The following is a 27,439-nucleotide window of genomic DNA, read 5'->3' on the forward strand; positions in this document are numbered from 1 at the left end:
GAGCATTTTTGGGTTTGATATTTTGAATTCTTTCCCTGAGGGATGCTAATTTCTTATATTGCATAGTCATTGCTTCTTTCTGTTTTAATACTTTTGTCTTTAAAATACTTTGAAAAGATCACTTGTTACACCCAACTCTATGTGTTCAAGAATTCATGTGTAACTAGTGTCTATTTTTTGTGATTTCAAAGTCAGTTGTGCATAACGATTTCTTCTGTTCCTTTTCTTTAGCTCAGTGGGCTTTCACTTTGTTCATCTGTCTTCTTTCTGAGCTCTTGTTTTTATGAAGTCATTCTTCCTTATGAAGGGCTTACACATGCTTCCATTTATTTCCTTTCTTATCACGCTCCCTGGCTCTCTTTAGCTTGTGTTTGGCTTACCTGTCTCTCTGCATTGTGTCTAGATAGCCGATGTCCTTTGAGGAACGTGACTCACACTTTGGCAGCCTGGCTAAGGTTCTGTGTTTGTTCTCGACTCTTTTCAATGGTTTTCTTTTCTAGATGTTTTTTGTTTGGTTTTCTTTTTTACTGGCCCCTGATCATGTCTTGTATCTCCTTTTTTTTTTTTTTTTTAAACAGGAGGTGTGGTGGAGATGAGGGTGGAGTTGAAGAGGAAGCTCATCTGAGATGAAAGACAATCTTTGTTACATTAATTGGGCGCTGTGTTCTCCTGTGAACTTTTGTTAAATATTTTATACTATGCTCATGCCGTTCAGTTGGGAAAGTTTCTGTGCAACTTTGGATTCAATACAGCAATGCCCTCCATTTGTTGTGTGTGTGCTGCTGGGGATCAAACACAGGGTCCGGTGCCGGTGCCGAGAGCTCTCCTACTGAATCCCAGGCCCTGCCCATCCTCTCCCCTCCTGTTGGGCAGCCTTGGAGGCTTCTGCGACAGTCATGCCCTTGCTGCTCATGCTCATGGTTTGTGTCATTAGATTAGTCCCTACAGCAGTTTTCCCAAGTGCTCTGCCAGAAGAAGGGATAAGGAGGCCCCCTTTGGCATGTCACTCTGTCAGCGTGGGTGCTATGAAGACAATGAAGATACACCACCATGGCTTTGGAGAATATGGACTGGGTTGGGACCAGTCATTTTGTAGGTTTTTGTTCATGTGCTTTTCTTTTGAGGATCAGACAAAGACAAGACCCCGCCCCCTCTAGCTTTTCCTTTTCACTGTGCCCCATGTTTTTATTATGTCTGGAGCAAGAAACTTTCACTGTATTTCCTATCCAGATCATTTATGCGTGTTCAGACTATGAGGGGAGTCCTGGATTCTTTCCCAGGGCAAAAGCACGTCTCTGCTCATGCTTGGGGTGGGATGTGGCAGGAATAGGGAATAAGACAGGGATCCCCTCACCCATGAAGGTCACAGAGGAGGGCCATGAAAGTCAGGTGTTAAGTGGACTCTCCACTTTCCCCTGGTGGGATCAGCTTCCTGGGACTCTGGTAAAAGATCAGAGGGCTTTGTGGTTGATTGGAAAGGTGACCCATGCTTTTTCAAGCATTAACAGGTTCAACGGATGACTGATTGTTTTTCTTGAGCATGGAGCCTGTGGCAATGCCCACTCCTGGTGCTTTTGGACACTGATGGTTTATTTTCACTTAGGTCCAGATGACTTGTGTTTAGAAGGGAGAGCTCGAAGCCTGGGAGGGAGAGAGCATTCCTCTGGGCGACAGGAGGCATTCCCATTAACGGGAGTATGATTAAAAGTGCCAAGTGAGAGTCTAGGATAAAGACACATGAGCAGAAAATCATGAAAATGTCAAGAGGGGACCTTGACCCCCACAGAGAAGCAGCCACATGAAAGGAGCCCATTCAGAGGTGCACAGGGGACAGTGACTCAGCGGAATGCAGTGTCTCCTGAGATCCTTTCTTCCTGGGGTAATTTTAGATTAAGAACCATTGAAAATCCTTCTTACTTGCGCTCTTCCAAAGGGTAGTTGACCAACCTGTAAACTAAAAAAAAAAAAAAATCCCTGAAGTAGTATTTGTTTAGGTGTAATTGGGTTTCCTTCTGAATTCTAAGATCCTTGAATGAACCTCTGCAGGAGATGTAGTTATAATCATTGCAGTAATTTTCATTTGTAACTAGAAATTTGTCATTGGCTCAAGACTACATTGATAATATTTGTAGTCATGGTTGACAGAATTTATTTGGCAAAACTCCTTAAATCATGTTTTCTTTTCATCTAGGAAAGAGAATAAAGATACTATATAAAAAAACTGATAAGTTGTCTACACAAAAGATTTAAATAATAAAAAGGCGAGTAAGATGGGCATGCCTATTACCTCAGCACCTGGATAGAGGCAGGAAGTCAACAGTTCAAGCCCAGCCTCAAATACAAAATGTGTTTCAGGAAAGGCTGGGCTATATGAGATCCTATCTCAAAAACACAAACAAACAACAAAACAAAACAAAAAACCCCAGCAGTCTATAGAATGGGGAAAAAAAAAAAACTTCACTAACCCCACATCTGACAGAGAGCTGATTTCCAATATATATATATAAACTAGATATCAACAAAGCAAGTACTCCAACAAAAAATGGGATACAGATCTAAACAGAATTCTCAACAGAGGAATCTCAAATGGCTGAGAAACACTTAAAGACTTTTTTCACATCCTTAGCCATTGGGGAAATGCAAATCAAAATGACTCTGAGATTCCATCTTACACCTGTCAGAATGGCTAAGATTAAAGACACAAGTGATAGCTCATACTGGAGAGGATGTGGAACAAGGGGAATACCCCTTCATTGCTCATGGGAGTGCAAATTGAAGAGCCATTTTGGAAATCAATATGGTAGTTTCTCAGAAAACTGGGAATCAATCTACCACAAGACCCAGCTGCACCACTCGGGCATATACCCAAAGGATGCTCAATCATACCACAAGGACACTTGCTCAGCTATGTTCATAGCAGCTTTACTTGTAATAGCCAGAATCTGGAAACAATCTAGATGCCCCTCAACAAGGAATGGATAAAGAAAATGTGGCACAGCTGCAACCCTTGGGAGAGCAGGCCCCGCACCTCGATTGGGCAGCACAATAGAGCCAAACCTGTTGGCAGAGGTGTGGGTGAGCCAGCCTCAAAGTTGTGAGCATGGGAGAGCTGTCCCCATTACTCATTTGTCATTTGGCAGCATGGGTGGGGGAGAGATAAAACCCTTACCCCTCACCCCTTACTGTCTGTGACAGATGAGCAAGCTGACCCTCCCCCTTACCATCTGCAGCACTTTGGAAAGTGGACCCTGCCCCTGCACAGTAGAGCTGACCCTGTTGGTGGAGGTGTGGGTGAGCCAGCCCCAAAGTTGTGAGTGTGGGAGAGCTGTCCCCATTACTCATTTGTCATTTGGCAGCATGGGTGGGGGAGAGATGCCCACCACCTTGCCCATGAATGCCTGAGGCAGGTGGAAGAGCTAGCCCCCAGATCATAAGTGGGAGAGATGTGCCTTCCTCTCATTAGCTACAGCACTTGGTGGAGTGGTCCCTACACCTTGTCTGGACAGCACAGTAGAGCTGGCCCTGAAGGTGGAGGTGTGGGAAAGCTGATCCCGAGGATGTGACAGCAGGAGAACTGGCCCCGCCCCTTGTTCATTGCTTTAAGGGGTGAACTAGCCAGGGAAAAATGTGGCTGGGTGTAGCTAGAGTTTTCCTGCCTTGCCCACAGTCAGGACAAATCTTTGTCACCCACCAGTCCCACAGCCGCTCAGACCCAACCAAGTAAACACAGAGACTTATATTGCTTACAAACTGTATGGCCGTGGCAGGCTTCTTGCTAACTGTTCTTATAGCTTAAATTAATCCATTTCCACAAATCTATACCTTGCCACGTGGCTGGTGGCTTACCGGCATCTTCACATGCTGCTGGTCATGGCAGTGGCTGCAGTGTCTCTCCGCCTCCGCCTTCCGCTTCCCATAATTCTCCTCTTTCCTTGTCCCACCTTCTTCCTGCCTGGCCACTGGCCAATCAGTGTTTTATTTATTGACCAATCAGAGCAATTTGACATACAGACCGTCCCACAGCAGCTGGGATGTAAAATAAATAAATTAATCAATTAAAAAAAGAAACAAAAATGGCAAATGAAATAGAGAGAAAATATCAGCATCACCTGACACCAAGAGAGGGTTGAATTTTTTAATTAAAAACCAGAAAAATGACGATTTACAAGGCAGTTAAAAAAGAATGATTTGTTAGAGAAATAGGCACCCGGAAGAACAGAGAATTTTCAGATAAGGAACTGTTATGTGCTTAAAAACACTGTTTCATCCTAGTAATATAAGGAACTATTTTTGCATATTACTTGTTAAAATTATGACAGAAGTTAAAAGCTTGGCCTCAAGTTACAGTTCCGGGGTGAAGAGCTTGCCTAGCGTGCAAGAGGCCCTGAGTATGATCCCGAACACTACCAAGAAATAACAAAAGTTATACTGCAGAGGTGTGATGGGAACGCACCATGGTTGTGTTTCACTCTCAATGAGAGAATTACAGTTTTAGCTACTCAGACTCAAACCCAGAGTAAAATCCAAGTTTGCCTTGGCTCAGGGATTGCGTTTAGCCACGTTCTCTCATAAGTCAGCCAGAGAAGTACAGAAAGCTCATGGTTGCCAAGCAGAAAGTCAGGCACTTTTCTGTAAGTAGGTGTAAATCCCTTGAGGCACAGGAGTGGTCAGGCTCTTTCTAGGGGACCTCCAGCTGCCAGGTTCCACCCACAGAACACCCTACCTGCCCTAATGCCTAGATCCAGCCCCTGCCCTACAGAGTAAAAAGCCCAAGCTCAGGGCTTGAAATCCTGTGAATCCCTGAGCTTGCTCCAAGTTCTTGACTTGAAATCCTACCAGTCCTCACCCTGGAAATCTCCACCCTGGAAAGCCCCCCCCCCAATGCTATATAAACCCTGCCTTCTGCTCAGTTCTCTGCTGCTTCATGGCCACAGAGGCAGCCACTCTCCTGGGTTTTTCCCTCCCAGTAAATGTCTTGTGTGAGGTTTGTTGTGCAGTGTGACTTTGTGGTGTTCCTTGGCTTCTGCTGCCAAGGATACCATTCCTCTCAGAGCTGTTACACTTACAGTAGGTAAATGGATAAATAACCTGACAGAGTATTAACTAGTCTTTGAAAAAGGCAGATTTCTAAATGCTGATATGGAAAATTATCTCTGGAAGCATTAGTTATATTTATGTAATACACATATACATCTATGTTTAAGTGAATCAAGAAACCTAAGGCTGTTTACCTTTTGGGACAATGATTGTGTTATAGTTTACTTTCGAAATTTCATACTCATGCATGTATTTATTTATTTATTATTTATAATATCAATACTTGTTCTATTAGTCTGTTGATCTTGAATGTATAAGCCATTTTTTTCTTTATAACTGTCTTAAAATGCTAGATACACTGGGCAGTAGTGGCACATACGTTTAATCACAGTGCTTGGGAGGCAGAGGCAGATGGATCTCTGTGATACACAGGTATACAGAGCTAGTTATAGGACAGCCAAGGGCACAGAGAAACCCTGTCTCAAAAAACAAAAAACAAACACAAAGAAAAACAACACAAGCCAAACAGAAAACAAGCTAGCTACTATATGTCATTAAAATAATGAATCATGTTTTTTCTTCATTACATATTTAACATGAGGTACATTTCTATGTTGCATATGTATATACATCTATAAGTACAGAACCCTACCCGAACTTCCCCACCCCAGCATGCAGTTCTATGGATACATGAAATGAGCAGAATGATGCAATGAGTTGCAGCCTCTTCAATGTTGTCATTTTTAATTACAAGTATCAGCAAGGACTAGTATCTATTAGTGCATACCATTAATAACTAGTGCATAGTAACGGCTTCATGGGGACTTTCTCACATGTGCGGCTCTCCTGCTTTGATTGTGTTCACAGTCCAGCAGGCTCCTGCCAGAGCTCTGGATCTTTCTCTCTCTGTTAGCTGCAAGTGCTTCAACCCGAGGTAAGCCTCTGCAGCCCTTTTCTCCTCATGAGCACGAGCTATTGAGTTACCTCAGGTGGTCAGAAGCTTTTTGTCCTGTTTCCTGGCTCATGAAACACTTCCTTGGAATCCATTTCAAAGGGCGATTTCATTTCTGTAATTACACCGGGGGACTCAAATGCTATTCAGCCCGTGTTTTCCTTGCTGGACTCAGGGAGCGCACTCACCTGGTCACACTGACATTTGCTCTCTGCATGTCACAGACAAGCCTACAATGAAAGGGACATGATAATGGCGGGCTGAAGAATAAAGGAACCAAAGAGACCAGAAGTTCACTTCAGTTCAAAGGAGTAGAACTTGCAATCTGAAGTAGTAAGACACTGTCTTCAGTGTCTGACTGAGGACTTCAGTTTGCTGATTTTTAGGCAGTTTTTGGTGTGGATTTATCTACTGCCTTACCCATGTTGTATATTGGAAAGATGAGATGGACTGAAATCAGTAAAGATTGTTCATAATAACATTGGCTTGAAGATTATATCTTTATCATATCAATTGCTAATTCCATTGTCAGTTCATTTATTTCCATTTTGAGAATCTAAAGTTAGGGCTGTGTGTAGCTCAGTGGTAACACATTTGCCTCGCATGTATGAGGCCCTGGGTTCAAGTCCCGATACTGAAAAGATAGTTCAGGCTCTCCATATTACTGCAATCTCCTGGGTGGTTCTTTAGCGTGTCAAAAGATTTGACTACCTTAGCTTGAGGAGTTTATTCCAATTTCCCCAAAGCAATTCAAAGAACAAGCTATTTAAACACACACAGTGTTGCTCTTTAGAAGCATGGGCCTGTAGCCTGTGTGTATCTGCCTGACTGAGGGGTGTGCAGCAGCAGTGGAAGGGGGTTCTCAGATGGGGCTGGGACTGTGGCTGTCTCCTGCAGGAATGCTCAAAAGCTGAGGAAAGCTAAAAGGAGTGGATTTGTTGGAGCACAGGAAATGGGGCTGAAGTTATTTCTTTCTTTTACTTCTTTAATGACATTTCTGAACTAAAAAACAAAAACAAAAACAAAAACACAATCTTGGAAATGGAAAGGAACAGAATCCGGGACAGGCAAGAAAGATGAACAGGAGACATCACAGATTTGGATCTCAAGGCAATGAGCTGGAGCTTCTCTCAGGCCCCGCCCCAACAGATCCTGGAGAAAGTTTTTCCACCAGGCTGTGCCAGGCCTTTAGTTACTTTGTATTATGTGGAAGTGGCTTCTTGGGTAGGGCTGTGCCCTGAGATATTGAGACTACAGTGCAAGGCTTGGTGGCGCATGCATTTAATCCCAGCACTTGGGAGGCAGAGGCAGGCAGATCTCTGTGAGTTCGAGGCCAGTCTGGTCTACAGAGTGAGTTCCAGGACAGCCAGGGCTCCATAGTGAGACCTTGTCTAGAGGGAAAAAAAAGAGAGAGAAAGAGGAGTACAATGCAGAGGTGAGATGACTCCACACCTTGCCAAAGATGAAGAGAATATCTGTCCATTGCTACCCACAGGGCACAGTCTGATAAATAACTGCTTCTAAACACAGAAAGGTGCCACACTATAAACTTATCAAAGTAAATCAAGGTTGTAAGAATATACATAGAACACACACACTAAAGCTGTGTCAAGAAAACCAGACCTGAGAATTTCCTGGATGCACCAGACTGAGGAAAAAGGTGTAACTCCCTCAGCTGGACCTTGGAAAGAGGAGGACATGTGAATCGTGACGACCCTATTAACCTGTCAAACCCGACAACTCAGTGTGCATGTCAAGGGACCAATAGGCAGGGAACTGTCAACTGTCCTAGGGTCTTCAGCGTGTCTCAGTCCCTATCGTTCATGTGGCTGCTGTCTATCTGTCCACTGGCTCATCTCTCTGGACCCAGTCTTGCCTCTCATTTCTACAGCCTCCGATGTCCTGTACCTTGCCCTTCTGTGGATCAGCTCTGACCCTAACGCCTGCCTCTAAGGGGGCAGCTGCAGGATCGTCTCAGGCAGAGCGCCCCCCCCCACCCCACCACTCATGCCCTGTTCCTTATGCTAGTCCTTGTGGGGACTCTTCACCTCCCTCTCAGATTCTGCTTCAAGCCTCTCTGAAATTCTTTGAACTATGTTGGGACTTAGAACTCGTTTGTAGTCATTCTGTAACAAAGATATATATATATATATATATATATATATATATATATATATATATATATATATATATATCTTTGTTATATATAAATATATATTTTGTTATATTTAAATATATATATATATATAAATATATATATATATTTACTCTATGATGTGTAGTTTGTGATCTGATATTAATGTTGGTGATTTAGATTGGAATAAAAGAACCCGTGCTTGCCTTGGCCAGCCATCAAGGAGAGTAGGGTTTCTTGGCAAACAGTTGCCAACGCGACCACTGTATCTTGTGAATCTGTTGTTATTCAATACATTCAGATGCTGGTTTATTGATGTTTCTGACCTAGAACACTCACAAACAGGGGCAACAGTGACTTTCTATAACAGTAGCCTGGCCTGGCTGTCCACCATCCTTCAAGCGGAGGGACTATTACAGGGCCTGGAAACAGATTCAGCATTTTGCCTTTTGTGTTTTCCCAGGTCCTCTCCCTTGCCGAATTCTTCTGGCCATGCATCCTGTTCATGATTCTGACAGTGCTCCGTTTTCAAGAACCCCCCAGACACAGAGATAACTGTAAGTTTCATTTTGAGTACAACTTTTAGATGCCAAATGTCCAAAAGAAAAAACATCTACCCTGTTCTCTGTTCTTTATCGACACTGAATTCTCAGTGGGGCAAGGGACCAGGGCTCTGTGACAACAGCAATATACCCGAGGACTGTGCCAGGAAGAGGCAATTCAGGTTTCTTCACTGCTTGAGAATGATATTAATAGATCTTTGCTCCATCTAGCAAATAGGTCTGTTCTCTCAACACAGCTGAACCGATGTGGGCTTGGATGTGTGACCCTTTTATTCATTTAGGAAGAGTTAGAAGCAGAGGTAAGGGAGGTAGGTGCCTTTCATCTTAACATGCTATGAGAGTGGTGATTATGGGGATGCTGGGTCAGACTGTGACTGAAGGTGGAGGTTCACTGATAAAACTTACAAGAACTTCCTGCTCTCCAGAAGCATGGCCAGTCATGTCACTCTGTCTGATTTGAAAGCTCAGTAGCCACCCCTCTCAAGAAATGGTGACCTGTTTTGCTTTGACTCTGCCAGTTGAAATGCGTAGTTTGTCTGACTTTGGAAGCTACTCAAGGGAAAGTGATTACTAAATGTTAGAATTGATTTGAAATAACTCGTCAGTAATATTTAGAGTCTGCATATTGAAAAGGGAATGAGTTAATGACTCATTTGTGCTTTGGAGGATGGCATTGTGTATTATAGAAAATGATGAAGCAGGTTATTACAATTTCAGTTCTGAAGAGCTGAAAATCCTTTTTAGGGTTTTTAAATTTTAGTGTTTTATTTATTCATTCAACACATATGTATCTAGGGCCTTTTGTTGCCTCAAAGAACTTTCTCCAAGGCTGGTCTGCTGGAACAGAATGAGAGAAGTGTTATAAGGGATTCCATATAAGAACAAGTATACTCAAGGTTGGAGACTTCAACCTCCAACCAACCGAATATCCATTGGGGTGGCCTCCATTCTGGATGTGTTCCTGAGAAGGGATACAGAGCCAGCCTCTTTTATTACTGGTATATCACTCCTAATTTCTCTATGATCTTGTAAAACACCATGTCTTGTGTTTGCTAAAATTTCACCTTCCCTTAAGCATCCAACACATTTGTTTATTTTTCAACCACCCATTCACTCGTTCTTGCTTGCCTATTCCTTCAGTTGTCAATTCTTTAGTGAATGCCTTCTGTGTGAAAGACATTGTGCTAAATTCTGAGCGTAGCGGATCTTCAAGTTTGGGTAAAGGAGATCATCTCCCAGAACCAAAGTAGACATCACGGGGAAAGCTTTTGCTTGGATTTCATGAGCTACAGCACATAGATCAGTAGCTTCCCCGTTGCCTGACATTATCATTGTCTCCATGCCCTGTCCACCTGTGCATGCAAAAGGCAGATAGGGTTGGGGCATGTGTCACCAACAATTGATTAAGGTGTTGGCTCATTATACATTATAGGAGTGTTTTTCCTGAAAGTTTCTTTCTCTGTCCCTCTTTCCCTCTTTCCCTCTTTCCCTCTTTCCCTCTTTCCCTCCCTCCCTCCCTCCCTCCCTCCCTCCCTCCCTCCCTCCCTTCCCCCCTCCCTCCCTTTTTTCCATCCTTTCCTCTTCCTCCTTCTCCTTCTTTTGAGACTGGGTCTGTCTATGTAGCCCTGGCTGCCCTGGAACTTACTATGTAGACCAGGCTGCCCTCAAACTCACAGAGATCTGCCTGCTTCTGCCTCCCCTATGCAGGGATTAATGGTGTGCACCACCATACCAGGTTTATGAAAGGTTTCTGCTATTATTTGATGTAGTAAAGCATTTTTTTTGTTCTATGTTACATTTAGAAATGTCATGTAAATGTTTAAGAATCCAAGTTGGCTTTTAGCTGAAAGCTTTTGCCCAAACTTAAAGCATCCATTTTATTCTTCCCACTCACAGTTGATTTGCAAGAGGGCTGGCTGTGCCAGAGGCTTGGCCATGCAACAGAAGAGTGACGAGGGAAGCCAGTGAAGTACAGGGAGAGTTACACCATTTGGCGGGATGAGTGCAGACACTGGGGAGGAAGTGCGAAGTGTGAAAGGACTTTGTGTTTCTCAAGTGATTCCGCAGATATCTTTTAAGTTAATGACAGGGTAAATAATAGAATGTTAGAGGGTCTAAATCTGTAGAAGGGCCATCCTGTTGTGTTCTTTGCATAGCTGGGTCCTGCAACTGTGAAGAGGGGCAGCAAGGGATGCAAAAATGATACACACAGATGCAGAAAGCCTGGGATTGGTTGGTCTGGGCTCTCTGTTGGAGAAGCTGCATCATTCTCAATGTGCAGCATGTTTATTATTTATAGTTGAATAGAGATATGCGTTATTGCACATGGGTGAACAGGAGGCAGGGTTCTTATACACAGCCGAACAAGGAGACAGGGTAATTATAAACACCGAACAAAGAAGCAGGTTTGGTTAATGTCAGTAGGAGCAGTGTTTCTAGAGGAGTAGTCTCCAGGCAGTAAACATCCAAGGGGAAAGCTATGGTGGACATTTTCAATATCCACACATGGATCAGAGGAAGGCTTTGCTATCTCTCTGAGCCCCACCTGGGGAAGGTGTTGCACTTCCATGGAGCTGATTCAGTGGGGTCCTTGACATAGCTGTGCCCATGTCCAGCAATCCACATTCACTCAGGACCTGACTTGCCTTCTACATTCCTCTTTTTCTTATTTCTCAGATGTTCAGGATGAATCTTTATGCTTAGTGCAGGGGGTTTCATTGCAGTGCTTGACACCAGACCACGGGCATGATAAGAAGCCTACCATATGCGATGCCCAACAAAAGCAAAGGGACTGTTTTAGTAAACTAAAGGGATTGAAGTCTTCAGCTAGTCGAGGATAATTTTTGCAGTGTAAGCAGGAGAAGCAGTTTGATCATAAACCTTTTGCTTTTCCAGGATGTGCCAATGTAATTAATCGGGCCACATCTATGCTATCATTATTGTGGGTCCAAACACCCAGGAAGTGCATCTCAATTATTTCCCAGTAATATCCACTCATACTTTCATTATCCATGTGACATATTAAATCCTGTCTAAATCACAGGACTGTCACCTGCCCTGAATAGTTGAATGGAGGGAGCTCATAGGTACTCCAGGTAGTTAGAGAAGTGCCCTCCAAAATGGAGGAACTCCTCAGCATAAACAGCTATGGGAGAATATTGACCAAGCCACTAGATGAGAACACACAGGCCCAGGAGGCTTCTCCCTTTACTGCTCTTACCCTCATGAATGACCAGACACATCAGAAATAGGATTGGGCTGTTAAAAAACCGAGTATCATTTCATCAGAGCTCGTTCTGGGCCTCTGGAAAGTTGGGCTACCAGTGCAGGCTACTGGAAAATGCCAACTCACCTAGCTTTTGCTGGTGGCTCATGTAGCCAGCCAGGCCAGAACTCCACCACCAGATGTCCTTCACCTTCTGGATGTCCCCCCCCCCATTCAGGCATGTATTCGTCCATCAGTTTTACTATTATTTATTTTTCTCAAGTTGCCAAATTAATTTCCTCCTTCCCTGAAAACCAAGGGTACCCTTCCTCAATACATGCCATAATCAGTGAAGCTTCAACATCTCCACCTCATTCCATGGTTTCTCCAAATATCCAAAGCACCAACATAAAACTACCTATCTCTCAATTTCATATCTCCACCCTATCCCATGGTTTCACCAAATATCCAAAGCACCAACATAAAATTATCTATCTCTCAGTTTCACTTGTCTCCCAAATCTCTTTATAAGTACTAACCTATTACTGCCTATTTCTAGATTCTACCTGTTAGCATCTAAGTAGCTAACTATAGATCCTACCTATTAACATGTAACTGCCTTCTCTAGATTCTTCTTATTAATACACGACTGCCTATCTTGAAATGCTCCTCCATCCATTCCTTTATTTGTTGTGTTATCCTTATTTCTTTCCTTACTTTCTTAGTGTGCTTCTCATGAGAGCACTCCCTTTTCTAATCAATGAGAGTTCCCCATAGTCAGTGTCTACTGTTTATGACTTTGTTTGGGTACCACCTGCCACATCCTGCATGAGACAGCAGGAGAATAAAGAAAGGATAGATACATGGACACAGAAAAGCTGGGTTCTGGTGGGCTGGGCTTTTGGATGAAGAAGCCACTTGCCCTGCACATTATATACAATTGGACCAAGAGGCAGCGTCATTGCATATAACACCTTATTTCTGGTAATAGGTGTCAGAACTAATATCTTCCTTGTGTTTATGTCCAGGTTACTTGCAAGCCCGGGATCTTCCCAGCCGGGGTGTTCTCCCTTTTGTTCAAGGACTTCTTTGCAACACTGGCTCAAATTGTAGGAACATCAGCTTTGAGAGTTCCATGGATCACCATTTTCGGTATGAGAAATACAAACATCCTTTTCTTAATTCTTAGGATGGTTTTATGTGCTTCCCCCTCTCCTCAAAGCCCCCAATCTCTACAACATCATGTGATTTTTATGCATGCTTAGTAATCTGGAATGTGTCAGGGGTAATGAAAGACTAGACTTCAGAGTTAAAAACAAATCAGTTTTATTGCTCGGAGTCGCGTAACAATTGCTCCTGCTGATGTCCACTGCATCTCAAGACTCATAGCATGTTAAATGCTGGTGAGAAAAATTTGATCTGCTTTTAATTATTTTTATGTAGTTAAACTCTGACATCAAAATTACTTGCTTAGTCACTTTTACTTTTTCATTTGAGTATCGTTGGAAAAATGAGTGGTTTGGAGGCTGACTGCTAGATGTTCTTACTGTGTGCTCTTAGATGACCACGATCTTGTGCCAAGTTGTCATCAGGTGAAAGAGCAGCCAGGCACCACTTTCCCCTCTGCACTAACCCTCTTCAGATGCATGGTGTCTTTCCACTGTTTTCTTGGATTCTCACAATGCTGAGCTGTGCTGAGATAGCCCATGGCCTTCCTTGGTATTGTTAAGCAAGAGACAAAGCAGGAGTTGGTTTAAGTGACAAGATCCAAAATGAAGAGGTTTAGCTTAGAGAATCCAAAATGTTCCAGGAACTTTTCTCAGGTGGAAGAAAGAATGGAAGAAGGTGACTAGTTGATCATTATGGTTTGACTTTATCAGGTTAAATGATGTGGAGTTGAATTCATGCTTGTTGCAATTAAACAACTGAAGATTTTAAAACATGAAGCAAATGTTAAAACAGAAGATGTTTATCTTTTAACTTAGATTTTAAAATTTTATGTGTATGTTTTGCCTGAATATTTAATATGTGGTATGTGTTTGCCTGGTGCCAACAGAGGGTGGAGGAGGGAGTTGGATCTCATGGAAGTGGAGTTACGGATGGTTGTGAGTTACCATGTAAGTCCTCCTGGAAACCAAACCCAAGTCTTCTGCAAGATCAACAAGTGCTCTTAACTGTTGAGCCATTTCTCCACTCCCGTCTTTCTACTTTAAATAGAATCCTTCCAGATAATTTTAGACATAATGGGTACAATAATTATAAGTGGTGCTGTTTATATAACATAACATCCTAAACTGAATAGCTTTGCAGAAACACATAAGAAGTCCATATTGATTTCTCACAGTTCTGGCTACTGGGAAGGCCAATACTGAAGTACCAATATTTGGTAATGACACTTGCTCACAGAAACTACCTTCTACCTGGTCATCAAATGGCAGAAAATCCAAGGGGTCTCTCTGGAGCCTAACTTACAAAAGTACTAATTCTGGTCACCAAGTCCCCTCTCTCATGACCAAATCCCCTCCCTGTATCTCCTAATAACTTAGGGCTGAGTAGCAACATAAAGTTACAGGGCAAAGATGCAAATATTGAGCCCTTTGCAGGTGCTTATTTTTCTGAGATAGGTGTGTCAAAATAGAGGAGACTCTTTTGAAGTCATATAAATAACAATCCCGAAATGCCCCATGACCTCTTCTCTTTCTCACGAGTGTGCAGAATAAAAGAAGGAAGATCCAAGACTCTCAGAGAAGCTTTGGAGACTGAGAGTTACCATCCCCTATGTTCTCTGTGACTAGGGCTTCTCACCCCCCATCTCAATTATGTGAAGATTAAGGGACAAAATACAGAAGACTGTGACACAGAATGGAGCACCAGACCAGTGGGAGTTGTAATAAGTTCTTAATAGAGTGGATGCACCTTTTAAAAATCTTTAAAATCGTTTAAAATCTCAACATTCTGTTGTCTGTTTCTGTCTCTTTCTCTCTGTGTTTGCATGTCATGATGAGCATGCAGATGTCAAAGGAAAATCTGGGGCAGTTGATTCTCTCCTTCTACTCTGTGGGTACCGAGGACTGAACTCAGGTCATCAGCCTGGCAGTGAACACCTTTACTCTCTGAACTATCTCACGATCTCTTGTTCTGTTTCAGTCTTCTACATGTGTGTATCCAATCTTCCCCACACCGTTTGTTAATGAGGATGCCTTTTCTCTAATGAGTATTTTTGACAACTTCGTCAAAAACCAAGTATCTGTAGCTCCATGGGTTTATGTCTGGATCTTCTGTTAATTACTCTAAATGCCCAGTTTTGTGCCAGAACCATGCTGTTTTTGTACTATGGCTTTGCTATGTAGCTTGAAGTAAAATATGATGTTTGATGCCTTATTTATTCATTTTGCTTAGGATTGCTATGGCTATCTGAGGCTTTTACGCTTACAGATGAGTTTTAAGGTTTTTTTTTCTACTTTTGTGATGAATAACATTAAAATTTTGATGGGAATCATATGAATCTATAAATTATTTTTGGTAGGATGGCCATTTTCAAAATATCTAATCTATAAGAGAGCTCCCACCTTTTAGTGCCTTCTTTAACTTCTTTTGAGAGTTTTTTTAAAAAAAGTTTTCACTGTAGAGGTCTTTTACTTTCTTGGTTAGGGTTTTGTAAGGTATTTTCTAAGGCTCCTGCAAAAGGCATTGTTTCCCTTATTTCTTTTAAGAAAGAAATAAGTTTGTCATTGTTATATAGAAATGCTACAAATTTTAGTGTGTTAATTTTGTAGCCCACCACTTTGCTCCAAGTGCTTATCAGTATTAAGAGTGGAGTCTTTATAGAATTGTATCATTTGTAAAGGATAAGGATACCTTGGCTTCTTCCTTTCCTATTTGTATCCGTTTAATTTGCTTTTCTTGTCTTATTGCTCTAGCTGAGACTTTCAGTTCTATATTGAGTAAGAGTGGAGAGAGTGGTCAGACACCCTTTTCTAGGTCCAGATTTTAGAGAAAATGCTTTCATGCTTCCCATTCAGTACAATATATACATTCTCTTTTATTTTATTAAAGTATGTTCCTTCTTTTTCCAAGTTTCTTCAGGACTTTTATCATGAAGAAATGGTGAATTTTATCAAAGGCCTTTTCTGTATTAAGATCTTGTGATTTCTGAGCATATGTGATGGGTTACCGTTATAGATTTACATGTATTGAACCTGTGTCTCTAAAATAAAGCCAACTTGATTATGATGAATATGTGGTCTTTTCAACATGATCTTTTGATATATTCTTGAATTTGGCTTGCAATTGTTTTGCTGAAAATTTTTATATCTATGTTTGTCCAGGAAATTGGTCACTAATATTCATTTTTGTCGTGTTTTTAATTGTCATCAGGATAATATGCCTTACTATGAGATTGGCAGGGTCCTTTCCTTGTTTCATTTTATGGTGTTGGTCTGGTAGACTACTTTTTTTTTTTAACTCCAAGAAATAACTAGCGGTTTTTTTTTGTTTTTGTTTTTTGTTTTTGTTTTGTCTGCGTGTGCCTTCATTTTAACATTCACATGCTAGTCTGCAGAAACTCAGGGGTCGTAAAGTCAACTTTGCAAGTGTTTACCTCACTTTCTCAAAACCGTAGTCAGTTGCAAAATTCTCCAGCCTTACTCGGATTTAAAGAACGTTAAATTTTAAAATTCTCCTTTTGGTACTGAGGAGAGCCAACTCAGATGTGTGGGAAATGTAAGGTGAAAACAGAAAGAACGGCAGAAGGAATGAGAAAAGTGCAAATGGTGAGAAAGAAACACGCTCTGAGGGAGAGTCTGGCTTTCAGACCTGCCCTGCCAGCCGTCACTCATTTGTTTTCATGTTTCTTCAGGTATGATTTCTGCTGACATTTAACGTAAAAATAAAACCAAACAACACACACACACACACACACACACACACACACACACACACACACACACACACACGACCAAACAATAGAAACAAACCCCACTGACTGTCTTGGTTTACAAACCCTGAAAACGTGTTTTCATTTCAAAACTAGTTGGGTATCACCATGGTCCATTTGCTTCACGAATGGCCGTGATCTTCCTAATCACTCAGGGGAACCATACTTTGGGCAGAGCCTCCAGGTTCGTTCTGATGTGGAGTAGGATTATGAAAATCAGCTTCCTCATTCCTGGCTTTGTAGGGAGATTCCCCTCTGCTCCAGTAAGAGGATTTCAGAGCAAAACCACAATTATAACCAGCAGCAGATTAAGGGGCTATTCCCACAGGGTGTTTTGTTAGGGAGTCACTCCTTGTTCAAGCTAAAGTGAATAAATAGAAGCAAATTGGAAATGTTCTGTGCTACTCACATGCTCTGTACATCTGACCCCTCCTGCTGTCAATCATCCTTTAGCCCCGCCAGTGTGCTCTTTCCTCTTTCCTGCGTTACTTGCTTTGTCCTCTACTCTCAATTTCTGCCTAAAATACTACTTCTGCTAATAAGAAAAGTTTGGGCTGCAGAGATGTCTCAGTGGCTGAGAGCGTGTACTGCTCTTGTGGAGGTCCTGAGTTCAGTTCCCAGCCCTCACATCAGCTGGGAGGGACTCAGCTTCGTAACCTCAGCTCCATGGGACCTGATTTCCTCTTCTGGCTTCGACAGGCACCTGTGCTCATACACAGACTCCCACCTCTGCATAGACATGTACTTTAAAAACAAATGTTAAAAAAGTTTCAGTTATTTGAATTACCCACATGCCATGATAGCCTTTATGTTTGGCTTTTTTCCCCAGTCTAAAGTGTTTCTAAGCTCCTAATGATCCCTTTCCCCTTCTGCTGCTTCAGTCTGTTCTGTCTTCTTCATCATCTGTGCTGCCTCAACTTCCAGCTTCCCAGGTGACTTTTCACCCTTTTCTTTCAGAATTTCTAGCTTCTGAGATGCTCGGACTGACTGAGGACCCATTTTTTTTTTCCTGAGTAGTTAAATCCTCCTGTTCACCCAAAGCAGCCTTCATAGGTGGGAGTGGAATTACAATATGAAATAAACACCATCCTCCCCAGCTTGCTTGTGGTCAAGCATGGCATTTTATTGCAGCGATGGAAAGCCTCGCTAAGACAGAAATTGGTAACATACTTGTGGCTTATTTCTGCGATAGACTTGGTAATATTTGGGGGAGAACGGTGGAAGGATTTTTGAGCAAGGGAACCCATTGAGTGTTCAGAGTTTAATGAGCTACTCTGGGAACTTAGAAGATACTGCTGAGAGCAGTGCAGACAATGGAGGCCGGGCTTGTGAAGTTTCAGAAGGAAGAAAGATTCTACCAGGGCTGTTTATATATTTTGTCTTAAGAGTCTGTGGTGTCTTGTCTGCTGAAGCTGAAGAATTGGAAGAGACAAGAACTAAGGCATTTGAAATCCTCTGGGAAGTGTTTCCTCCGGACTAGCACACAGAAGCTGTGTTCTAGAGGCAACCAAGGTTGTATCTCTTGTTGGCAGCCAAACTTGGTAGGAGTCATGAAGAGCAGCTGGGATTTGACACCATGAGAGGTCAAGAGAGGCCACTGGTGAAGGTAAAGCCTCATCAGTAGTGAAAACCCCAGGATGGAAATGGTCATGAAGAGAAGTTGAGGCTTGACACAACATGGCAGGGTCAGAGTCCCCGAAGACATCACAGGAGAGGCTATTGGTGAGGGTGCAATCCAGCTGCAGTGGAGACCCCAACATTTTGTAGATGCCATTAGCATGGGACAACTACCAAGGACAGCAGCAGGTGTGGAATGGAACCAGCCCGAGTCTATGAGACAAGTCGTGTGTGCTATAAATGGCTTTCCAAGCCCTCTGAAGGAGCCCGGAAGATTCTGAATGAGTCCCAGATGTCTGATACTGACTTTACACTCTTGAACTTTGGTTTTGCCTTGTTCAGATTGTGACTGTGCTCTGGTTCTTCCCTCTTGAAATATGAATGTATTTAACTTATGCTGATTTTACTGGACCCCCAAATTTAAAGACTTTGGGATTTTGAAGAGTCTTTGACATTTTAGAGAGATGTTGGAGGCTTTCAACTTTGAGAGAGACTTTAAATGTTTTAAAGAGACAAACATTTTAAAGTGTTTGAATTTTTAAAGACTGTGGGTCTTTTAAAAGTTGTAATGTTTTATTCTGTAATTTCAATGTTGTCATGCCAATTGGGGGCCAAATGAGAAAAGGAGAGTTCAAGTGGAATAGTGATTTGTTTGTGTGTCAAGATGACAAGGGGTCATTTGCTCCATCTAGTTTTGTGTCAACTTGACACAAACTGGAGTTAACTGAGAAAAAGAAGCTGTAATTGAAAAAATGCCTCCGTTAAGATTGTCCTGTAGGCAAGTCTGTAGTGCATTTTAAAAATTAGTGATTGATGTGGGAGCCCAGCTCACTGTTGGTGCTGATTCTGGTAGCTGTGGGAATGCAGGCTGAGCAAGCCACGGAGAGCAAGCAGTGTTTTTCAGCTTTTACTTCAGTTCCTGTCTCCAGTTTCCTGCCCTGCTTGAGTTCCTGCATCAATTTCCCTCCTCAGTGATGGACTCTTATTGGAAGTGTAATATGCAATAAACCCCCCATTCCCCCCCCCAACTTGCTTATGGTCATGTCTGACCAAGACATGTGTCATCTGCTCTATTTTTCCTAATTTGTGTTTTCCTAATTTTATCCTTCCCACATAAAATTACATTGGCACCCTTATTTTAAAAATTTATTGATTCCTATAGACCCAGGAAGCAAGGATGGTTACTTCAAGTTTTCAAAGGTCATAATCACTTCTTTATTTTCCTTGGCACAGATGCTCTAACCAGTAGCTCTGAGGTGGGAACCACCCTTGCATGTTACTTTCTAATTGGACTCTTCAGAAAGAGGCAAAGAGATGGCACTTTCACAGAGAGCCTATGGGTAGACTCTCTGCAAAACTGTGCATGCCATTATTACCACAGCTGCTCTGGAGTTCAGAATATTGAATAAAGCATAATTATACTTGAACCTTAAGATCTAATTTAAAATGCCTCATTTGATTTCAGGCTTATTTCAAATCTAACACTTTTCAGCCTTCCAGTTTCTCTTGTTTTAAATGTCAAGGTCTGTGTTTTGCTGGGCCATAGCATATTTTGAAAACATATCCCTTCTCTGTATTCATATGTTTGGGACTAGAAGATGTTTCTTTGAACATGTGTTGCTCCTTAAGTGTCAACCATATCCTCTTTAGATGATATGCAGCAAAGGTCTTGTACCCTGGACTTCAGAATCAATAATGAAATAAGTCAAGACTTTGGGGACTGTTGAGATTGAGCACATATTGTTTACATAAGAGAAGACCTCAAATTTTGAGATTTAGGTGCTGAGCATGGCAAGCTATGGACAGAACTGTGCTGTCCCATAATTCAGATATTGAAGCCTTAACTACCCATATGACTGTACCAATGACAGGACCTTTACAGAAGTTCACAGACACCCCAAGGGAAGATCTTTGATATAATAAACCTCTTCCAAGGAAAGGGAGAGACACCAGAGTGCTTCTCTGTTTTGTCTGGACACATCTAAGAATGGCCATCTATATAGCATGAAGATGCCCCTTCCCCACCTTTGAGCCCAGCCTACCCAGGACCTTGCTATCAAGGCCTCCAGCCTCCAGCCTCCAGATCAGTGAGAAAAGATATTTGTGTTATTTCACACACCCAGTGCATGGTGCTGTAGTACTGCAGCCCAACTATTGTACTTTATGTTTTCAGACGTAGTTCCCTTTGATTCTTTGATGATGCTTCATATTGGAGTTAAGGTCCTCATCAGAAAACTATAATGTTTGGGCTTTCATGGAAGCCATTTTTCTTCATTGTTTCTCTTCCTTTGTGAAGAACAATCTTCCTTATTTGTCTGACTGTGGAAAGTGTCAGTTGAGGCAATGGTAGTGTGCAGTTCTGCCTTTTTCCTGTTCCACTGTCCTTTCTGACCCTAGTCACGGTAGGTCAGGGAAAATCTTGGAGTCAGTGTAAGTTCTCAGCTTCGTTCTTTTTAAAAGTCATTTTGCTTTTCCAGGGCTTATGGATTTCACACCGATTTTCAAACTTTGCTTGTTTATTTCTACAAACTGCATGCTAAGATTTTGATTGGTGTTATGTTTTTAGGAAGAAAAGGGAAAAGGGTGACTCATTTGAAGTACACAACCCAATAGTGTTGATGTATTCACAGTTGTAAATTAGAGTGAACATTAATCATCCTAATCCATTAAGTTTATTCATCATTTCAAAAGGAAAAATCTATGTCCATAGCTTTCACTTCCTCTACCCACAGTGCTGGACTTCAGCAGTCAGCCTTCCTTTTCTACAGATTTCAATCCTGTGGTCAGATCTTTTTTTATGGAACTTGTGAAACTTAGAGTTGTGTGTGTTTTGTCTGTGTTTGTGTGTGTGAGTATGTACTTGTGTGTATGTGTGTTTATATGTATATATCTACATGTGTACCTATGTGTGTATATGTCTGTCTGTCTGTGTGTGTGTGTGTTTGTCTGTATGTGTACCTGCATCTGTGTGAATATGCCTGTGTGTTTGTGTACATGTGTATGTGTGTGTGTGTCTGTTTGTGTGTATGTATATATGTGTGTGTGTTTGTTCATATATGTGTACCAAGATCTATGTGTGTGTGCCTATGTGTTTGTGTACTTGTGTGTGTATACATGTGTGTATGTCTTTTTTTAATGAGTAATGTCTTCGAGTTTCCTTTATGTGGTACCTAACAATATTTCATATTTTAAATTAGTGACTGACTCATCTCTTCATGCATTGAGGATATTTAAGTTATTTCTGTGTTTCAGCTATTATGAATGAAGCCCCAGTCTTTATTCAGGTGTGTTTTTCATAAACTTTCCTTAGGCTGTATGGCAGTTATATTTAGCATTTTGAAAATTGTCAATGGTCAGACCTTCTCCCAAAGTGGCTATGTTAGGGAAAAAAACCTACAGAACCTTCTATCTTCATTTGCCTTTTCTTGTCTTAGGCATCACAAACTTCGGTGGTCACACACATGGGTCACATTATCAGCCTCCCACTAGTTTTATAGCAGTGGCTCCTCTGCTGGTGAGTTATGGTGACAGTGGCTGCCACGGTTATTTTTCATGGACTTGGAGGCCACTTGTGCTGAGAACATTAGATTGCTTAGCCTACAGATGTCTCTGGTCAGGGTTATCACTTCGTTTTATCTTCCTGCTTGCGGGATCCGAGGGTCTGGTTTCTTTTTGTCCTCATCAGTACTTAAAATTCCATCCTTACCTCTCTTCCCTCCCTCTCTTCCTCTCTGCTCCTTTGTCTTCTACCCTTTTCCTTCGATCCTTGTACTGGGGATGGAACTCAGGACCCCATTTCACCTGTACTGGGCAAATGCTCTTCCATGGACCTCAGTCTCTAGGCCTTTTTCTTCTGAGACAGTCTCACTGCATAGCCAGGCCTCCTCCCATCCACCCACCAGCATCCAGCCTGGGCCTCACCAGGAGCAGAGGTTCAGGCAGACAGCATCTTGTCCATCTTCACTGTGGGTTTGATTTGTGTTTTCCTCCTATAGACTCTTCAGTCAGATGCCTCATATAGTGATGAACTGTGCATGCAACTGTAACACAATACCAACCCCAGGGGCAGAGATGGTCTAGTGCTCTTAGGTAGAGTATAGGACTTGTTCATATTTATGTGTATACATCTGTGTGTATGTTAGTGTGCATGTGTGTATGTGTGTATACGTTTGTACTTCCCTGCCACGGGAGCAAGCTCATGTGACACTACAATCCAGACACAGAACTAACTCTTCAGGCAACTTGAGAATTCCTTCATGTCTTTCTTTCCTGAAGTCACTCTCTGTCTGCACGTTGTCCGAGACGTTTTTGCACCCCATAAGCCTCTCCGCCAATGCAGTAATCCAAATCAAACCAAATCAAACCGAATTAGAAAAAACCCCGGTTTAATGGGTAAAGCCTTCCTGGATGATTCTCCAGCCCTCCAGAGAGGAGATGGGGATGAGAGACTGGAGAAACCACATGTCTGTTTTCTGAGATGCAATTTAAATACCCTATGGTAGTGGTCTTGAGCATCTCTGGGGGAGGAGCCATGTTTGGCGGGATTTGAGGGGGCAGGTTTGGGGAAAGAGATGAGGGAGGGGAGCTGAGGTGGACCTTCCACCAGAACATTGTCCCCACCAACTATTGGTCTGTCCTCTGTCTCTCTAGTTTTGTCATTTTGAGAATGTCAGTGGAATAAAGAATGGAACCTTATGGAATTAGTTTTTGGTTTCCAGTCAACATCATGCTTTAAAGATCTGCTTGTCCTGTACACATCTTTCTTTTTATTGCTGAGTAATATTCTATTTATGCTTTAATAGGCATATCTTTTAAAACTTGCATTATTAGAGGTCTTTAAACAGCTGAAGATTGTTCTATGCTAGTGGAAAACTAAGGACAATAATCAGAAATCTCTTGCATCAACATGAAGGCTGCCCTCCCTGTGAGGCTCCCTACTGTGCTCCTTCATCCTGGTTTTCTTCTTGGTGTTGTGAGACTGGGCACTTTTGTTCCTGCTCTGGAGTGTGGCTGTACACATGCATTCTTTGTGACTGTGCACAAGAAAGTCCCAAAGTGACATGCTAGTGAGACAAACACCCTCTGTGGGTATTTTAGGAGAGGCTTATGAAATGTTGATGTTGCTAGGGAAAACAGGGCTGCTTTTCATAGATTCTTTGTTTCATAAATTAAAGAATTTAAAAGTGGACTCAGAGGTAGGTAGTGGTGGCCCCCATCTTTAATCCCAGCAGAGGCAGGTAGATCTCTGAGTTTGAGGCCAGCGTGGTCTACAAAGCCAGTTCCTGGACAGCCAAGGCTACATGCAGAAACCCTGTCTCCAAAACAGCCAAACAAAACAAAACAAAACGAAACAAAACAAAACGAAACGAAACGAAACAAAACAAAACAAAACAAAACAAAACAAAACAAAACAAAACAAAACAAAACAAAACGGAAAAACAAAAGTGGACTCAGGAGGAAGCGCAAGGACCTTTCAGTAGAGTCTGAGGGGAAATCAACAGGGCAGGCAAGCTGAGCATCTGAACAGCTGCCTGAGAAAAGAGTTGGAGAAGAGGAAGAGGGGAAGTCATGTTCTGTGAGTTAGAAACAGTCTGTGAGCAGCTGTGTGTGCGTGCATGCATGCATGCATAGGTGAGTAAATGCAGCATGCTTCAGATTTTGCCTGAAACCTAGTGGAGATCCGTAAGCAGCTACATCTTAGGAGGGGCTACTGGGGCTTATAAGTGCATACTTCATTAAGACGATAAGCATTCCTCCCATTTCCTAACTTAGGCATCAGCTCTCCGGAGGCAGTCTTTTGGCCAGGTGATTGACAGGCATGGTTGTATTAACCCTTTAAGAAGGGGCAGTAGTATGTTCTTGTAATCTCACCATCATTTGGGCAGTGCAGAACACTGTGTCAAGCCTCAACAAAGCCTTGATACTGCCATCTTTTCATATCGTGTTTGAAAATTTAAGGGGTGTGTGTAATTGTGCAACTTCCTTTTCTCAAAACCGGTGAGGTACCAGGGAAACGAGAGGTGGGGTTCAAAGCTTATTATAAAGGAGTGGTCCAACCTCAGTGACCTCCAAGTTTGCCAATGCTCGCCCAGCTACTTCCATCAGCATTTGAGGTACTTGGGAAATTTGTAACCATGCCTGCTAAATTGATGTCCTCAATGTAGTGTTTGAGGTCTGCTCCATCTACTAAGATAATCTGTGGGATGTGTTTGTGGCTCTCCAGTTCCTATGCCCTGTGAATGACCTGGCAACACACACAGTAGTTCTTTCCTCTTAGTAGCTGAGTTCGGAATCCCTAGTGAGAGGTAAACAGGAGAAATGGAGAGTGTGCAGGACACAGAGATTCCAAAGTCAGAATGTGGGCTGGGGAGACAAAGAAAAGTGACCTTTATTTGTGGCTAGTTAAGATTGCAATGCTGGAGACTCACATTCAAGTCATTTATAGCCCCAAGCCCTTAGGAGGTTGGGAGTTTTGTCACTGTGGGTCAGGAATTACAATGGCGCAGGAGAAAGGTCTTTAGCAAGGGGGACTGCCTGGTACAGCCTCAGGTTCTAGATGGGTTTGAGAAAGGGCTCAATGCTTGAAGTCATTTCAAAATGCTGCCTTTCAATCCAGCAAAGGTCAGCATGAACTGAACCTCAAGTCATGTCTGCAGCCTGGTTGAAGACAGTTTGCAGTGCCATTATCTGAAGCCTGCTCTCCATGCCTTGGCTCAGTTTCTGTGCTAACACACCTCCGTTCTGATATTCTCCTCGACACTGTGAAGCACCCTGGAGCCCTCACTTCTGTCCTGCAATGCAGCGGCACAAATGCATTCTCTTCTGTTGTCCCTTAACAAAGTTACACAGAATTCTTGCTTTTTTCCCCCTTTCATTAGAGGACAACGTCTAATGTCTCAAACTTCGCTTCTCTATTAAACACTTGTATCCTCACAGATTTCAAGTTGCTTCTTCCCTGAAAGTGTCCTGGAGACCCCCCAGCCTGAGATGAAGGTGGACATTAAGCCCAGGATGCACCCTGACCAGCCTTATTCCTGGCTGAGTGTTGTCCATAGACATTTTCTGTCTGGCCTTGGAGTAACAGTATGAGAACCTCAAGCAGCTTCTTATAATTATTATATTTCTACCTAGTCATCCTAGAAACAATAATAATTCAATAAGGATATGTTCTGTTTGTAAATTAATATGTAAGAATTGGTAAAAGCAATTAAATTACCATACTGTTTCTGAAGCTCACCCACTCCCGAAAGCAGCATGGGTCTGCCCCAGCTGCACAGTTACTACGACCCTTCACCATCATTCTCTAAGAAAGAGGGGCTAGCTCACCCTGATACCATCCCTGTTAAGTGGACACTGTGGTCTTACTTGAAAGATGGGTTTCTGACTGTGATAACTCTTCTTGTAATCAGAGGCTTTTTCTGTCCTGCTCGGTCCTATGGCCACTTTTAGAATAATCACTCAGAGGCTTAATATTAATTACAAATCATTTGGCCTATTGCTCAGGCTTATTACTAATTAGCCCTTAAAACTTAAATTAACCCATTTCTATGAATCTATGTATTGCCATGGTGTTACTGGTCTGCTGGCATCTTGCTCCTTGGGTGCCTGGCTGGCTTCTCTTTTCTGCCCTTCTTTTTCCTGTATCTCTGCTTGAATTTCCAACCTGGCTCTATCCTGCCTTGCTATAGGCCAAAGCAGTTTTATTTATTAACCAATGGGAGCAACACATATTCACAGTGTACAGAAAGACAATCTACATCACTTTCAAAAAGGTCTTGACTACAAGGGATTCTTATGGGTTCTAGGCTCCTCATTTGCAAATCCAGGCATTAGCTTGACCCATGATTTCCAGGCTTTCCTCTGCTGGCAGCCTCAGATCCCTACATGGCAAAACACATATCTGTCTTTATGCATCACATCTGGTTCCTGGCCTTTGAGGGTGATACTTGGTGGTAGTTGAGGGCTGAGAAAGAAGTTGAGTTGTTTCTTCCAAATGAATTTTCTTTGCTACATCTTCTTTCCAACCTGGTATCCTTACAAAACACATCCCTCCCCTCAAAGTGAATAAGAGGTAGTTTATTCTGAATCAAATATGAATAACCATGCCATAAGCACACAGATTCAGATGATTGAGAATACTATGTTCCATTGTGAAAGACATAACATGAATCTTTTATTGTCACAAGCCCAAGGGAAGCCACAAATCAAGGCACTTCCCAGATGTATTGGTGGGGCTCTGAGGCAGCTGGGTTACAGCAAAACGAAACAATTGTTGCTGGATGGTGCTTAGTTTTGGGTTGATGGAAGACAATGTTTTGCCAAGTTAACACATTCCAAAAGTTTTACTTGATAGGTTAGACTCAGGGGTGAGCAATGAACTTTCAGGGAACAAAAGTTACCCAAGGTCATTTGGTCATAGATTGGCAATACTGTGATCCTTCACAATCACAAAGTTTTAAGTCTATTGTCCTTGTAGAACTTTAATACAGTCTACGTGTGAACTTCAGTTTACATGGGCAAGATAAAGCTTTGAATAGTTGAGTGTGAAGAACTGGGTTTAGGAAAGAGGAAGCTGCCCTCCCCAAACCCTGCTACAGTGCTGGGATTTCCCTGGAACATGGAGAATCTTCTCCTCCACCCCCACCTCTCTTCCTTCTCTACTCTCTCCCTTCACCTCCACCTCTCGTCCTTCTCTACTCCCTTGTCTACACATGCTATAACAATGAGTTAAAGATCTATATATACTTACTTTCTACTCTGAACATTTCTCATGTTAATTATAGTTGATAATATGAACATAAGAATGAAATAAGTCATCTTTAGACTAATATTTAGACCATAAAACCAGCTCTTTGTTACAGGGGAGCTTTGTGTCCACTTCCTTACACCAGTGCCTTCTACCTGGCAGCCCTGGGTCTCCAGGGGGGTGTTGGGCACTTGGCAGGGCTGGAGAGCAGTCTTCAGAGGTCACTTTGAGGTTTTAATATGGGTACTC

General features: G+C 42.3%; 1 protein-coding gene across 1 annotated transcript in view; it reads left to right on the forward strand.

The window, feature by feature from the left end:
* Window positions 1-27,439, forward strand: part of Abca13 (ATP binding cassette subfamily A member 13) — a 432,541-nt gene that overhangs the window by 16,941 nt on the left and 388,161 nt on the right. Inside the window, exons 2-3 of the mRNA XM_076545963.1 lie at window positions 8,587-8,680; window positions 12,920-13,043. Coding sequence (XP_076402078.1) covers window positions 8,587-8,680; window positions 12,920-13,043 — 218 coding nt within the window. The remainder of the gene's footprint in view (window positions 1-8,586; window positions 8,681-12,919; window positions 13,044-27,439) is intronic.

Source organism: Peromyscus maniculatus, chromosome 10, assembly GCF_049852395.1.
Source record: "Peromyscus maniculatus bairdii isolate BWxNUB_F1_BW_parent chromosome 10, HU_Pman_BW_mat_3.1, whole genome shotgun sequence".
Lineage (NCBI taxonomy): Eukaryota > Metazoa > Chordata > Mammalia > Rodentia > Cricetidae > Peromyscus > Peromyscus maniculatus.